Here is a 16,220-nt window from a genome sequence, read left to right as displayed (position 1 = left end):
GTTTTACACAATCTGTGTTAATTTCCGGTAACAACTAATGGTATTCCAATACCAATACATTTTTACAAGTACTTGTGCAAAATACCCCAATACTCGGTAAAGATACCATGAGGAAAAAAATAAGTGCCAAGTTGTGTATGTTTTAAAGGGAAAATATGCAAATATATCCACATTTTTGCCATTCAATGGATTTTGTTGTGTACTTGAGGAGTGTAAAATTTGAATTTAGTTTTTCCCCAGCGCTGCAAAGATGTCTATTTTCTTTTGGGGGTCATTTTTTTATTTATTTATTTCTTTTTAGTTTTCTCCATTTTCTATGGCATTTTCTGAATGTTTCCATCAGAATTTGTGACATAATAGTTAAATAAGTTCAGGACTACAATTTTATTGTCTTCATTTTCCTTTCACTCTGCGTCAGACTCTGGCTCCAACATGTTAGGCTGGATGGTAAATGGCTTGAACATAAAACAGTACATTATCAAGTCCCTTTGAACTCCAAAGCACTTTACACTTAAATCATTCACCTATGATGGACAAGTATTCCACTGTTGACGTCTTTTAATTAATTTGTGAAAAAAAAATTAAAATTTGCGCCACTACGTAATTGTATCCTTGCTATCAAAAATGGCAGAGCGGGATGAAGTGGACAATGATCATTGGGCCTCATGCAAGAACATGTTCATATTCTTATCCTAAATTTCTCTTACTTTTGTTCGTACGAAGGGTTCGTACAAACATGCCACGTCAGATTCAACAAACTCTTCTATATTCAGGATAAGTGTGTAAATGAGGAGTGTAAACTGATGAATGTGTATCAGGTGCTCTCGCACGAGGAGAGGTGATTAGCATAATTACCACACCATATAAGGCTATGTTTCCTGACCCACATATCAGGAAGTGTCCATTCATAAATGACATCGCAAAGTAAAAAAAAATAACATTACGAGTTTGGAGATTGAAGTCTTGCTCTCAGAGATCCAGAAAAGAAAATGTCATTTTTAGCAGCGTCAGCTGTGGAATTAAACTAGGACCTGCTAAAGCCGAGGAATGAAATGATGACTGTTGTTACTGATGTTTCTCCTGTGGGTCGTATACAGTCACAGAAATAAAAATCTATACTGTATCATATTCATCTCTCTCTAGTCCTGCTCTGGTTTTCCTTTGGTCAAATATTTTTAAGTTAAGTGTAAACAACAGTGTTACAGACTTGACATTTATTCAGAAGAAAAGCAGTCGCGCATCGCTACACCCCACCCCGGCCGTCGCAAGTGTCAGATGTGTTTCTGGAAAAAAACATTTTAAAATGTCTCCAAATTTCAATTAACTTTATATTAATATTGAACTATTGTCAACATAATTATGGAGTGTTATTTATTTTCAACTCGAATTATCTTCAAACTAATGAAATATTAGTGAAGAAAACCCATCTGGATAAAAGCAGACTGACTGTTCGTAAAWTATACGACAGGTCTGGACCACTCGTRAATTTTGTTCGTATCTGAAAAAAATCTTAGAATACGAAAACATTGGTGAATGCCACAAATTCTCCTAAATCACTTGTACGCACAACTTAAGAACAAATCTGTGCGTACGAACGGTTCTTGCATGAGGCACATTGAGATTGATATCTGGAGTGCCTTATTTGCATTTAGAGAGAGTGCACCATAACAATTTGCTCTTAAATGTACTGTACCTCAGAACATGAGTGAAAAAGGGGCTTGTGGAGTTACAATAGGAAGGAATCAGACCACTGATTATGTGTATGACTTCCTGTCAGAAACATCGGAAGAAGCAGTAAGCTTTGGCAAATCAAGGTGGCGGAACATGGATCACAATGTATTTAAAAATAATTAGCATTTGGATTATCAGTAAAAACTTTTTTTGTTTGTTTACATTTGAACACAGACCCAAAACAAAAAAAAGATAAACTGTCCCTGTGAAAAGCGGTATAATTTCCATCGCCTACCTACAAATGAGTAAGAATGTGTCTGACAAACAGAACCTGAAGTGACCACAAAAACACGACATGTTTGCACATTTCACTTTGTTTAAGAATGGCCAAAGAAGGAAAACCCACATCCAGCTTTGTGGCTCGGATACGACAAACCACCAGAAAAGAGACGCCAGATCCTCAGAAGATTTGAAAAATAGAGTGACGAGGATATTAGGTATGATTCCAAATGTGTGAAAGGCACCGCATTATGGTATTAGTTTGGATTTGGTATTATGAGTTTCTTTGCAATTAAAATGCAAAGAGTTTATGGCATGGTCAATATAAAACCATAAATATTGTATTCGCACAATTGTGTTTAAGAATAAACCCTGAGGCAGTTTTCTTTTTAAATCTTACTCAAATTTTAGATTATACCTGGTGTACCAGATTTTCATTATTTTTAGATGGAAATAATACTTTTAGGTTTAAGCCAGTAATTTATGACCTACATTAATGACCTAAGTTTTCATGACATGCTGTTCATCAGCGATAATAGCCAGAACAAGGTTTGCTAACAACAATCATTCTTAGACATCACTTGTGTTTATATTTGTGTTCTCCCTTGACCCAGCATTTCCTTATGATGAAATCTTGCTTTATTAAGATGACATAATAGTGTTTTTTAAACAGTATATAAGAGGCCTCAACTGCCTCAAGAGAAGCAGAGAGCAGGGGGACAGTCTGATGGCTCTATGTTGTTCTCTGTGTTGTTCTCTGTGTTCCTGTTGTTGCAATAAAATGCAGCTGATCGTTCCACGGAGTGCCTTCATTCTTGGACCACATGTTTTTGTCTTTGTTAAATAAATATTTTCATAACAGCCAGGGTTAACAAATGACAAATATTTCAGTCAGAGTGGCTTTGGCTGGGCTCTATGTCTGCTTCAAGGTAAATAAGATAGTGTCCCACTTCTTTTAACAAAACCCAATCGGCCTTGTTACTGTGTAGGTACTGATACGCCTCAGAGCTTTTCTAGTTGTTAATCACTTCACTGTCTAAAGCAACTGAGTCATTGAAGAAGCTAAATATGCTACTATATGTCGCCCATGGCCAGTTCTTCAGGTTATTCTCACATCCCTGGATTGCAGTAGGCAGAGGTATACTTATACTGTCCTGTTTGAACTTTTAGAATTTCCCAGATTGTTAAATCCACAATGCTCAGATAAACTGTGTTAGCTCATACTGTTCATACAAAAAGAAATGGCAGTTGTGGTTCGTGCCCGAAATTGTCTCCACAATTCACACAAGGCATCATATGGGGGCTAGGAATAAGGTGGATAGACCCCAAAAGAATAATTTAGATATGAAAAATTAGGAATCAAAAGCATATGTCCACTTTAAGATCAAATGATTTTAAATTTCACAGTTTGAGTCCTTCTGGAACACTTTAAATCACATCTTTGTTACGCATATTCTGTCCAGAGCAAGCTGCTGTTCTGTTTGTGATGTGTAATTAAACTGTTGAAAATAAAAAAAAATTATAATAATAACAAATTGATCTTACTATGGATGATAACCCTAATTATGTCCTCAAAGACCTACATGACCTACTCACTGCTGTTTTGCTGAATGTCTGAATGCCTTGCATAAGCTCTGCAAAGAACATCTACATTCTGCCTGATAATTTACATCAAAATGAGGTGGTCATCCAATGTTTGAGGGGATTTTTGGATTTATTTTAGATTGTTGGTTAAGCTATAGTGTTATTAAATTTCAGCAATCATGTGTACAGGGCCTGCACGAGACAAACCGTTTCAATGAAATAAAGTACGATTCATCAGTGTTGTAAACTAAGGGCTCCAGGAGGCTCATGCAGTCCTATTCAAACCTGTGCATACACATGAATCCAATACATTTTTTTTTTACATTATACATTATACATCTTGAGCACACGAGACTACCCGTTAACACATCTCTACTAAAATATACCAATATATGTAAATATGTACAGCGCATGTGACTCTCCTCTCTGCATGATTAAAAATCATGTCTACATGCTGGGAAAATAAATAATTTAATTTGAGTTAGAGATGGTTATTGTTGCCATGCTGTCTTTTGGCAGTAACGCCAAATACACAGAGTGAAGTTGTGTTGCAGCTGCTTTGGTCAGAGCAATGCACACACACAGAAGTTACAAAAAACGGTCAGGCACAAAGACGGTAGAGAAAACTAATCCCCATTAACGTTAGACACCACTTTTACTGTTGTAATGGAAGAATATCTTATGACTCCCTAGCTGCATATTACCTTGACATGTCCTGTTCTGCATCTCTTGATAACTGCCACAGTGTAATAATCTGTTCTCCTAACATGCTGTATGCCTGCAACCTTGTCCACATCTCATGGACTATTTTACTTGTAACTATCTCATTGGTTCCTGAATATCTCTGATGCTCTTATTGTGTTAGCAGGATGTTTATATATTGTCTGTTTCCTGTTTCCCAGTCAGCGTGAGCTTGACAGACGCTTTGATCACGTCTGTTTAGTTCTGCTCATTCCTTGCATATGCATCTTTAAATAATAATCTGAGACCGAGACCACACAGTTTCCACTTTATTTCCCGCCTCTCTGCCCTAGTGGAATGGGCCTCATGCAAGAACATGTTCGTATTCTTATCCTAAATTTCTCTTACTTTTGTTCGTACGAAGGGTTCGTACGAACATGTCACGTCAGATTCAACAAATTCTTCTATCTTCAGGAAAAGTGCGTGAATGAGCTGCGTAAATTCCACCTGTTCGTATCCAGCTGCTCGTGCACGCGAGAGGAAATTAGCATAATTACCACCCCAAAAACACCATATAAGGCTGTGTTTCCTGCCTCAGATACAAGTGTTCATTCATGAAAAATGACAGCGAAAACTAAAAAAAGAAAAACTTTACGAGTTCAGAGATTGAAGTCCGTCTGTCAGAGATCCAGAAAAGAAAATCTGTCATTTTTAGCAGCTCAGCTGTGGAATAAAAAGAGCTGCTAAAAGTATAAACAACTGTGTTAAACCATTTTCATTTATTCAGAAGACACAGCGCTGCGCACCGTACCCCCCCCACCCCCCACCCCCTCGCAGGTGGTCTCAGATGCGGGTTTGAAATAAGCATTTTAAAATGTTTTCAAAATAAATCTGGCACTTTGGAGAAAATCCAGGACTTGATCATATATCCCCTCTGGCCTGGGGATGTCTCGGAGTCCCCAGGACGAGCTGGAAGGTGTCACTGGGGAGAGCGCGGGGTCTGCTGCTGCCACCGAGACCTGATCCCGGATAAGCGGTGGAAAACGGACAAACGGACAATTTATATTGTTAGTCTAAATTATTACATTTAAAATTATAACTCTAATTCAAGCAGAATAGCCTATTGTCAACATAATTATGGAGTGTAATTTATTTTCAACTCAAATTATCTTCAAACTAATGAAATATAAAGTTATTAATGAAGAAAACCCATCTGGATAAAAGCAGACTGACTGTTCGTAAAATATACGACAGGTCTGGACCACTCGTAAATTTTGTTCGCATCTGAAAAAAATCTTAGAATACGAAAACATTGGTGAATGCCACAAATTCTCCTAAATCACTCGTACGCACAATTTAAGAACAAATCTGTGCGTACGAACGGTTCTTGCATGAGGCCCATTGTTTCCACAACAACTGTAAATAAACGTAGAGGTGGCACTTCTATAAACTAGGCTACATGCATGCGTTTCTGAAGTTGAAACATTTCCACCTTTACGCATCTGGCTATCTAAACTTCTGATAAATCAATGATTTAAAAAGCTTCAAATGTCAGGTTCTGAGGAGACTTTTTAATCAAAGTCCATTAATTTACTGCGTGAGTGACTTGGAAAAAGCCACCAATAATTGCACAACACTTTCATATCTAGCTGTTTCCATCTTCAGCTTAGCTGCTTGTAGCAGCAAGCTTTAACTTTACTTTCTATTTAAAGTAGCCACGGAGAATCTAGAATCTAAAGGCAGGTTTAAGAAAAACACTGACTTACCACAACTCCAATTACGTTCAAACTGTTAATCCAGACTTACACTCTCGCATGGTTTAATGGTCTGGGGATTCTGACATACTGAATGCTCGTGTACAAGAACATTTTCTCAGAGACCAAACGCAAAACAGTCTGGTTAAAAATTTCCTCCAAAATACAGAATTCTGGCAGTAAACACAGAAACAAACTTGTGTTACATCATAATAAAAACAAGCAAACCAGAGACTAGGGAACAGATGACCTTTTTTGTTTGTTGTTTGCATGCAGGACTATATATGGGTTTTTTTTTCTGAAGCAGCAGAATTAAATCAGTAAGTCAATCTACTAAACTATATTGATAAATCTTTCGAGCAGCCTTCTAAATGAAAAAAGGAAATTGTCAGCTGGAATGCTGCCTTAATGACATTCATAAGAAACTAAAGCAGGTTCCGTTTTATTCTCTTTTTTCTGTCTTTTGAAAGAACAAAGACGTAGCTGTGAAGCTAGCACACCCGTTCAGTAACTTATCAAAAGACAAAGAAGCTACGAGCATAAAAATCCAACTCATTACAAAGACTATTCCCCTCATCTGTGTGGATCACTGAAAGAGCAGATTGCAATTCAGAACTCCATTAATAATTGACTATGTGAACAATGGCAGAGTGATAGTTGCATTGTCTTGAAGTCAAAGAATAAGGCACTCTGAAAGCCAGAAGCAAGATCGTCATTATCTTGTCTGCGCTTATCAGCTCAAAAAGTCTGGAGAAACAAATTTGCATGAAAAGTGTCATCATTGAACCGACCGTGCTTGAGTCTGACTTAACAGAGTTTGCGGTTAAAGCTTCATGTCGTCATTCCTATAGGTTTGCTCCTCACAAACAAGTCAAAACTCTTATTAATTTAGGCTGTGTTCTTGAAAACAAACAAAAAAAAAATCAAGATAAAACAAATAAATATATAAAGAACAGTCACTTGTGAGAAAATGATGCAACACCTCCAGCAAAGAATGCCACTCCAGTTCCTGAATTCACAGGAGCCAGATGAAATCCGACAGGCGGAAATTATTTGAGCGAGATAAGAGTGGAGTGTGAGCACACAGGAAGGATGGAAGAGAGAAAGGAAGGACCCGTTTCAGGTCAACCTAAAAGCAGACAGACAGGAAAGATGAAGGAGGAGCTAAGCTGTGCCTGGAAACTAAACCACAGATGGATTAAAGCCTTGTTGTGGAAAGTATTTTTTTAAACGTAATATCTCTTTGTAAGTGATTTTATTCTGCTTCATTTTAATCACAGCTCTGAAGTGGGGGATTTTATAACTGACAGCAGCACTTGTTGCAATTTAAAATGATTTTTATACCAGATCCTTGCGCTCACAAATTTTCATTCAAACATGAAAAGGAATTTTAAAGGCAAAAATGGACAGAATGCTCCAACTTTCATTAGATTTTTGGAAATGACTTGCATAAAATTAAAATGCAGCTCATTTAATATCTACAAGAAAGCACTTTAGTTTTCTAATTTATACAGAAATCCAGTTTAGTGCTTGGTATGATTTATTGTTTTTTTAACATTCTAAAGGCTCTGACCAACCCATTCTCACTCCCGACTCGTCAACATATTGACGCTTGGTCAGGTCGCCGTCTGCGTCCAGTTTTGGACTCGTCGGGTACCGCCCTCGCGTCACTTCTTAATGACATGAGACAGAGGAGGAGCATGTTGTCACATTTTCGAAAAGAGTAGGACATGCATGACAACTAACCATCCCAAACCCTGAATCGAACTTATGTTAACCCTATACAGCACATGTGTCAAACACAAGGCCCGGGTGACTCGCATGTGGCCCTCCCAAAAAAATAAAAGATTTTTTTAAACTTAACATGAAATTTGTTTCTTATATCAATGGTAAACTTTAAATTTATGGTTAAATGCAACAAAATTAATTAAATAAAAATAAATGAAATAAAAATAAATTAAAAAAATCCTGYCCCTGAGCTGTTGGCTTGAAGTAACTGAACAATTTAGTTGGATAGCACAGTACTAATGTCTGAAAATAAGCTGCTTTAAAGTCACCATCAAACATAAACTAAAGCTGCCATAATGCAGCTGCTCACTAGAAACTCATCAGTGAGTAAAACTTTTTTTTTAAATAATACTTCTGTATTTATTACAGATTTAGTCAGTCATACACTTAGTTCTTATCAGTGTTTAAAAGAGGATGTGTTAAAACTTTGTTTAGCCAAAGTTAAACATGAAACATCAAAGTTCATTACAAGTGGCCCTTCGAGGGACACCATAACGCTCATGTGGCCCTCGGTGAAAATGAGCTTGACACCCCTGCCATACAGCCTACCCCTGACCTCAGTACCTAAAGTTAACCATTAATCCTGATCTCTCATATTAACCATTTTTGAAAGTGTAGAGAATGCACGAGAACTTCTATTAGCCATATACAGTCTATCCCCCACCTCAGTACCTAAAATTAACCATCAATTCTGATCCAGCATATTAACCACAGACCCCCAACCCAAAGACCCCTATGTAGCAATGACTGATGTGAGGGGGGTACCGGACACGTCAAAACTGGACACCGAGGGTACCTGACCAAGTGTTAACATATTAACGAGTCGGGAGTGAGAACGTGTTGCTCTGACATGTTAAGTTAGTTTGAAACTGAGGTTTTGAAAAAAATTTGTAAAACTTGAAAAAAATCTGTGAGATTGCTCTAAATGTTTGTATGCCTGCAAAATGATTGAAAATCTGTGTAAATTACAGACAATCCATACAACTTGACATGTATGTTAACCACAAAATCGACCAATGAGTTGATTCAGTTTGTGGGTGTGTGTGTTTGATACGGAAGATGTCAGTGAGCAGCTGGAGATTTATTACTGAGGGAATATTAAAAATAACACTGAACAGCAACTTTGTAGTTAGTTTAAAAAGATTGAGCCACAAATTTACTAAAATAAGCTGATTCATTTTATTTTTTATTTATTTATTTTTATTTTTTTATAGGATGCAGATCCAGTGAGCAGCTGGAGGATTAATGGACAGATTTATTATGAAGGGAATACTGAAGATTACACAGAACAGCAACTTTGTAGTTAGTTTAAAAAATATATGTTTCCCACAGCACATTATAAGGCTGGCGGGCCACCAGGTTTTACATGCCTCCCCGCCAGGTAAAGCTTTGTTTGTTTACTCAGAGTGGACGTCGACCTGCGGAGCATGTGCTAAATTAGTAAAGCTAAAAAGCTATCGATATGACTTTCTGCGTGCAAAAAAGAAGTCATAGTCATCTAAAAACTCTTTAGAGTTCAACAATACATTTAAAAAGGCAACAGGATGGGGCAGCTGTAACTCGCTGTACTAACAGAAAAAACACTCCTCTGTCTCCTCTTTGTCCCAACCAGCTGCAGGCAGCAGGGCTCTTCTCTCTCCACTCAAGCCCCTCCCTCCCCTGAACATTAACCCTTTAGGGCACAGATATTATAGCTTGATATACACTCCCACAAATTTCTGACCAATCAAACAACAAGTTCTTATGTGGAGGGAGTTAAAAAGTTTAGCCCACAGGTTGTGACAAGAAGGTGCTGAAATGTTGACAATGCAAACAGAATGGTGCAATTTCCATCATGAAACTGCGACAATCCAATCCGATTTTGGCATTTTGGATGCAGCATGCTGCGCGCTTTATTTATGGCCCCCAGTCAGAACTGTGTCTTGCAGACTATGCAGTGTGCATCGTGGGATTGGCCAGAGCTTTGCCAGTGTTTGTTTATGAGGAACAGCGCAGGCTTCCTCTGCCTCTGCATGCAATTTTGCTGAATGTGGTCTGCCCCCAGAAACCGATGGACAGCTTTGTGGAACAGCTAGTCTGGTCCTATTGAGGAGGCAAACATGCCACCACCTTCCATATTTCTTTTCATCTCTGGGGTTTGAAAACAAATACCAGATCTCTCTCCTCTTACAACAACTTGAGTCTCTCTTCCAAAATCTGATATGTATTCTTGGAAAAAACAACCTCTATCAATGCTACTATTACTGTTATTGTTATATATTTAACTATGTATGTGACGTGTGCTACAGTATATATGTTCATATAAACTTTAACACTGTTTTAACTGGTTGTTATGTATTTAGCAATAGAAATAATTGTCTAGTTGTACTACTTTTTGTCTTTCATGCACAAAAAGTGTGGTATACATGTGCATTGATCTGCCTGTGTTGGAAGAAAAAAATACTAAAGTAAGTCACATTCAACTGACGGTTTCGTTGTATCTAAATAATTAAGTTAATATAACACTGGCCATCAAAAATGAGTCTGTCTGAGACAGTTCTCATTATTTCGAGGCAAAGTAATACATTGTAAAACATTGAGGCAATTCAGAGCAACCGTTTCACATTACATCCCATTGAGTGGCTGACTCCATCACCTCTATTCATTTAGCATTTGAATTAATTTCCATACCTTTATCCAAGCTCCAAATTCCACCATCTGTTTCAACTATAAAACAAACCATTTCATTCAGCTCTTACTAATAAACACGGAACAGGTCTCCAGCTACACACTGCATCAAGTTCATTGCTAATATGCTAATGATGTACTTTTCATAATGAGCTGGAGACCTCTTTCTCTATCACTCATTTGGAGGCTAATTAATCATAGCACGTTAAGCTGTGTATTTACCCATCTGAATTTACTTCACTTTATTGTAAGAGAAAATATTATTGCCAATAGCTTTAAATGGAAAGCTGATTTGGGAAGACCAGAGATGCATGGAGTTTAATAATTTTATATTAAATTAACAAGAGAAAGAAGAAACACTAAAACTTTTATAAAGATTTTTGTTCAGACATAAAAAGAAACAACACGAAAAACAGTAATAGTTTGTATGTTGTAAGAAACAGCAGCTAGGCACAAAAAAGGAAATCCTGTCTTATTTAGCATCTGAAAAAGGAGGTGGTGAAGTTAGACTCAATACATTACTAAATAAAAATTGTGCCATTTATGCTGACTGATTATGTACAATATGTGTATGCAGCATTAGGATATGAGGTGTTGTGAACCTTTCCGAACTGCCATCATCAGTGATTGAGCAGTGTAAGTGTTTTGTGGGTCACCGGTGAGACATTTGCTTGCTGTCCAAGCAAAAGCCGCAGGGCTCCAGGGACCAGTGAAAGTGAGGGATTGACACATTAACAATAAGTTTCACTGCAAGAAAATGAATAGCTGTCGGTGCTGCTGTGCATGATGGCAATAGAAAATTGGAAGTTAGTGACAAGCGTTTGACCTGTGCCAAATAACAGCACTTAGCACAGCTTTTGCCCATTAACCTCGCTAACCAAGAACTTGAATGGTCACCAAAAAGACACTTTAATCACTTATTCACAACTGCCAAAAAATGAATTTTAGAAAACTCACATTTTTATATGTTAAAACAGATTTCCAATTAGCAGTCACTTCCGTAAGATGAAATGCACTGTTTTTTTTTATTTATTTATCACACACTATAAAACCACTTCAGATTAAACCACCAACCCTGTCTATTTAAGATTAATGAATGGTGAACACCAACACTTATTATCTCTACTGTCACCTATGAAAAAAGGAAGAGGTCTACTTTTACAAGAATAAGTGTATCTCCCTTTCCAGTCAAATTAGCAGACACAAACTAATCCTCCAATTGTTTGTAACTCTCTTAGGACAAATAATGTTTTTTTTTTCTGTAATCAGTGTTGTCTTTGTGACAATTACAACTAATTGAAATATATCTCTCTGGTCTCAACCCACAAAGCAGACAGGTGTGGACCAAATCTGATGTCAAACTGGCATTTCCAGCATGGAAAGTGGTTTTTCAACCAGATGTGCACCAGGTTTGGCGAGATGGCACTGTTTGTATGATGTCATTCTACAACTACAATACATGGTCCAAATCTGTCAATACCACCATCGGCCCAGTTGTTTAGTTTATGTGGTGTTGGCCCATGCATGGACAACCTCTGGCAAACTGCAACTGGGCCATTAAAGGGCCATCCTTCTTTGTATTATCTGGGTCAAGCGTTACTGCTCAGGTATGAACATATGGGCCAGAACTGGGCCAGACCAGTTTTGCTATGTGGGAAAGACCTGATCTTTATCTTAATGTTAAATCCAATTTTTGTCTTTTTTTCTGTGATCTGGCTTATTTGGCTCATCTCACACCCACAAAAAAGAGCCAGCTTTACGGTGAAGTCAAAGAATTCAAGGTAGTACTCCTTCAACAGTCCATCATCTTGGTGCAATGTATCATCCTCAATGCACCATGGGCTACTATGGCTGAGTGGTAACAGGAGTTGTTCCCCTAATGCAAGAGTTGGTAGTTCAATTCCACAGCTCTTTGGTCTAATGTCGATGTGCCCCTGAACCCCCATTGCCTCTGATGTGTGTCCCATAAGTGTATGAGTGGGATTTAAAAGTACCGATTAGTCTCTATAGATTGATTTATCTGTATTACCTTTGTAGAGAGACCTAGTAGAGTGCTGAATGAATGAGTGTGTAAATGGGTAAATGAGGACACAGATTGTAGCATAAAGTGTTTTGAGTATTCTGGTTGGATAGAAAAACACTACATAAGTAGTCCATTTAACATCACCATGACATGATGCTACCTCCACCATGATTGACATCCAGTACAGTGTTCAAAGATTGGACAGTCTAACATTGAGTCCTCTAAACATGCTTTTGTCATTTTGGCCAAATAGCTCAAACTTTATCCCAACAACTTTTCTCCAGAAGGCATTTGGTTTGTCTGTTGAGCCAAAAGTGTGATTTTTAGGACAGTGGTGTTTCAGCAGTGTCCAGTTCAAGGCAGACTTGTCTTGGTCATCAAGGTTTTTTTAAGGATGATCGTGGGTGAGTCTTGGATGTTCCCATTGTTCTAATAATTGGTCTGTTCAGTCAGTGCTGCCAGGCAATCACTTTTGGTTCCGACAAACAAAAACAACCAGCTGCAGTCAGTCATGATTACAAACATAAAATAAAGGACTTGACTGCATCAAATTAAAGGACATTGTTGAACCTTTAGCACCACAAATAAAAATATAGATGGATAAATGTACATATTCATAAATAATATTTTGACCCTGTGTAGATTAGAGTAAATCTCCACAAAAAAACAAATGTGTGCACACAATTCTTGTTTTAAAAATCCTTGAAGCTATGTGATGTATAATCATTTCACTTTAGAAAAGGAATGCTTCAGATTAGATCATTAGAAGCCCAAAATAAATGTGATTTTTATGCACATGATCATGAACTGTAAACTTGTGACTGCTACTATAGATCAGCTCTGTTCTTCTGAATGGAGATATAAAGTAAATGTGATTCAGTGCTCAGCTTTTACTTTTTTCCAGTTGTTGCAGTAATGAGGTTGTTTCCATACAATACAGGTTTTAGATTTCTAGAGCTAATGTATACACCTGGCATTATTCACTCTTTCATGACAAACTTTAACATTCCTTTGTGTCCAGGAGTGACTGGAATGGAACAACTCAAATGAAAGCCTGACTGCATTGACTGGGCACTTGCCTACTAATAAACAGGGACATTGTCACTGTCTGCAAAATCTATAAATAAAACAAGAAGTCTTTCAAGCCATGGCGTCTTTCAGTCTTCTTGGCATTATTCTTTGGTAATTCTGAAAGTTATGAGCTGCTTTGGAAAGTCAATGATGCTTGTTGTCCATCTCAGTCAGCTTTTAGACACAGCACTGCTCCGTTTTCTGTTGTTCCACACCAGTGACTGTGGTGACTGATGTAGTTTTCTCAGCAGTCTTTGGGGATTATTAGACAGGTTGAGAGTGATGTAGAAGACAAAGAACAATGGTGCCCTTGAGTTGGCTTTTCCAGCTGAGTTTGAACTGCAAGTCTATTTCAAGTTAACGTTGCTGGGAACCTAATTTATATAAATATAAAAATGGTTCATGGATACAATAGGTTGCAAATGTATTCAAGCACTTCTTGTTTGGTTTTTATGTGTTGCACGCTGCCATACTTGGTCAAATTCAATTGGCATTTCAATTTTAGCGTGGCATGGCCTTGAAGATGGGGGCATCAAAGGAAAGGGGCTGAATACATAATGCAGACCACTTTTAATTTTAATAATTTCGTAAATTTATCCAAAACATTTTAATTTTAACAATATAATAATCTAAAATATTTTGAATAAGTGTCTTATTGTTATCAAATTGAAATTTATTGTTTATTTTGTATAGGGACAAGTGTCAAGTATTACCAACATCACCAAAGTAAAACATTTATAGCCTTTAGCGTTAGTAGGGATGCTATTTAAAATCCAGATTATCAGGAAACAAATTATTTTCATCACTAAAGGTGTTGTCAGTCAGGCTTTAAATGTCAGATTTTAAGGCTTGCTGTAATTAAAATGTGTCTGACCTAATTAAATAATGAGGCTCAGCTACTACCTGTTCAGTGTCCTGCCACTCCACCCAGGAAAACTGACAAAAGAGACACAGGCTCACTTTAACTGAATAACGGTGTGGTGTGCGTCAGGTTAGGAAGTTTATTAGCTAAAGTCAATTAGGAGGCAGCTGCAGTGGTGTGTCGGTTTGTTAGTGTTGCTCAGATATAAACAAGGGGGAGGTGAAATATGAGGGAAATAGCTGATGACAGGAAAACAAGAGAATGGAGAAAGATAACTAATTGAGATGACTGGAAATAATGAGGGAGAGTGTGACAAGAGACAGGTAATGCCGCTGCTCTTGTGCATTAATTATTTAGTGAGAAATTTCTCTCAGGGCTCTCACTTTTGAATTGCTCTCAAACTCAAAAGTGTTGTGCATGTGCATGCATTTGTGTTCTCCACGTGACCATCAGTCTATCGAGAGCCAGAGGGCACAATGCTGGTCAGCCAGCTCCCCCTCCCAACTGTCTCATATTTTTTTTCTTTCTCCCTGTAGGGTGGCCATTACAGTGAGCCCTGCTGGCCACATCACAGCATAGGATCACACACACACACACACACACACACACACACACACACACACATTGGCAAACAGTGAAAAAACGATTTTGCAAGTATGCACATCCAAGTTTGCACACACCACTCCACCTCTCTAGCCATCCGTCTATCCATCCAGCTCAGCTTGAGGGTCTCTGTGAGTGGGCTTCAACCCCCTGTTAGAGCCTTGGCCACATTAGCAGCCTGGCAGGAGAAGAGATGGCTGGGCTGGCCAACAGCCTCCGGCAAACGTCATCCCACAAGAGCTGGCACCCTTTGGAGGAGCTGGAATGGTCACAAAGTGGGAAGAATCTAATCCGGTTAGACCGGTTTTCCTTCTGCATCCTCAAATACCACGGGGCTTATTTAGGCTACGCTGCACTCTAAGTAAATAGGAATCCTGTGTATGATGCATGCTCCCTGGGAGTTATTAGATTACATTAATACAGCAAAGTGTCAAGTTCAAAGCAGAAAAAATAAGAGCGGACTGCAGAGGAAATCGTGATTCAAGCTCATTCACAGTTAGATCACATGACAGCTTCATACAGTTTATGTCTCAAGTGTAAGTACATCCGGCAGCTTTGCTTTTCTGTCTGGGTTAACTCCTGAGTCATTGATGACTGCCTCCATTTGATACAAGGTAGTCCATGTTTACCCCTGGCTTTGATCCTGCTCAACTTGACAGCTGTTAAAGTTGAGATGTACCTTACCTGCGTAGGGGATGGGGGCATCTTTATCCAGGGCAACCAGTGGAGGATCCAGCAGAACTACGTCGGTGTTTTCAGTGATCACGCCATGATACGATGTCTCTATCCAGGGCTTGTGTTTATTCACTGCAGAAACAAAAAGCAAAGAAAAAAACTACTTTTAGAGGTCAAAAATTGAAGAAGATAATAAATCTTCGATAAGCTACGACAGTATATTTGTTCACAAATCAATAATTTAGCTTCAGTATGCAGGCAGAAATAAACAAATTCAGTATCCCACAGCATGAGCATTTTTACTGGAGAAACCCTTCCACCGTGAGCATCGGAGTTATTTTCCCAGTATCCCTCCCTACTTTTTCTTTTGTTTCTTTCATCATTCAAACCCTGCAGCGTCAAATGCACCATCACATATTTAATCAGCTACAACCACTGTGCTGACTGCTGAAATCTTTATGAAAACCAAGTCAAAACAAGGTTCATGATGTGAATTCAGTTCACCTGTGTGTGTGTGTGTGTGTGTGTGTGTGTGTGTGTGTGTGTGTGTGTGTGTGTGTGT

At 38.2% G+C, this 16,220-nt stretch overlaps 1 protein-coding gene across 2 annotated transcripts in view; it reads right to left on the bottom strand.

Annotated features, from left to right (window-relative positions):
• LOC106532581 (calsyntenin-2) overlaps nt 1-16,220 on the bottom strand; it is a 119,477-nt gene that overhangs the window by 89,639 nt on the left and 13,618 nt on the right. For both annotated transcript variants that reach the window (XM_014028678.1, XM_014028679.1), the window contains exon 2: nt 15,668-15,790. In XM_014028678.1, coding sequence (XP_013884132.1) covers nt 15,668-15,790 — 123 coding nt within the window. The remainder of the gene's footprint in view (nt 1-15,667; nt 15,791-16,220) is intronic.

Source organism: Austrofundulus limnaeus, unplaced genomic scaffold (assembly GCF_001266775.1).
Source record: "Austrofundulus limnaeus strain Quisiro unplaced genomic scaffold, Austrofundulus_limnaeus-1.0 Scaffold796, whole genome shotgun sequence".
Lineage (NCBI taxonomy): Eukaryota > Metazoa > Chordata > Actinopteri > Cyprinodontiformes > Rivulidae > Austrofundulus > Austrofundulus limnaeus.
The sequence above is the reverse complement of the archived record's forward strand: the minus strand, read 5'-3'. Positions and strand labels throughout refer to the sequence as shown.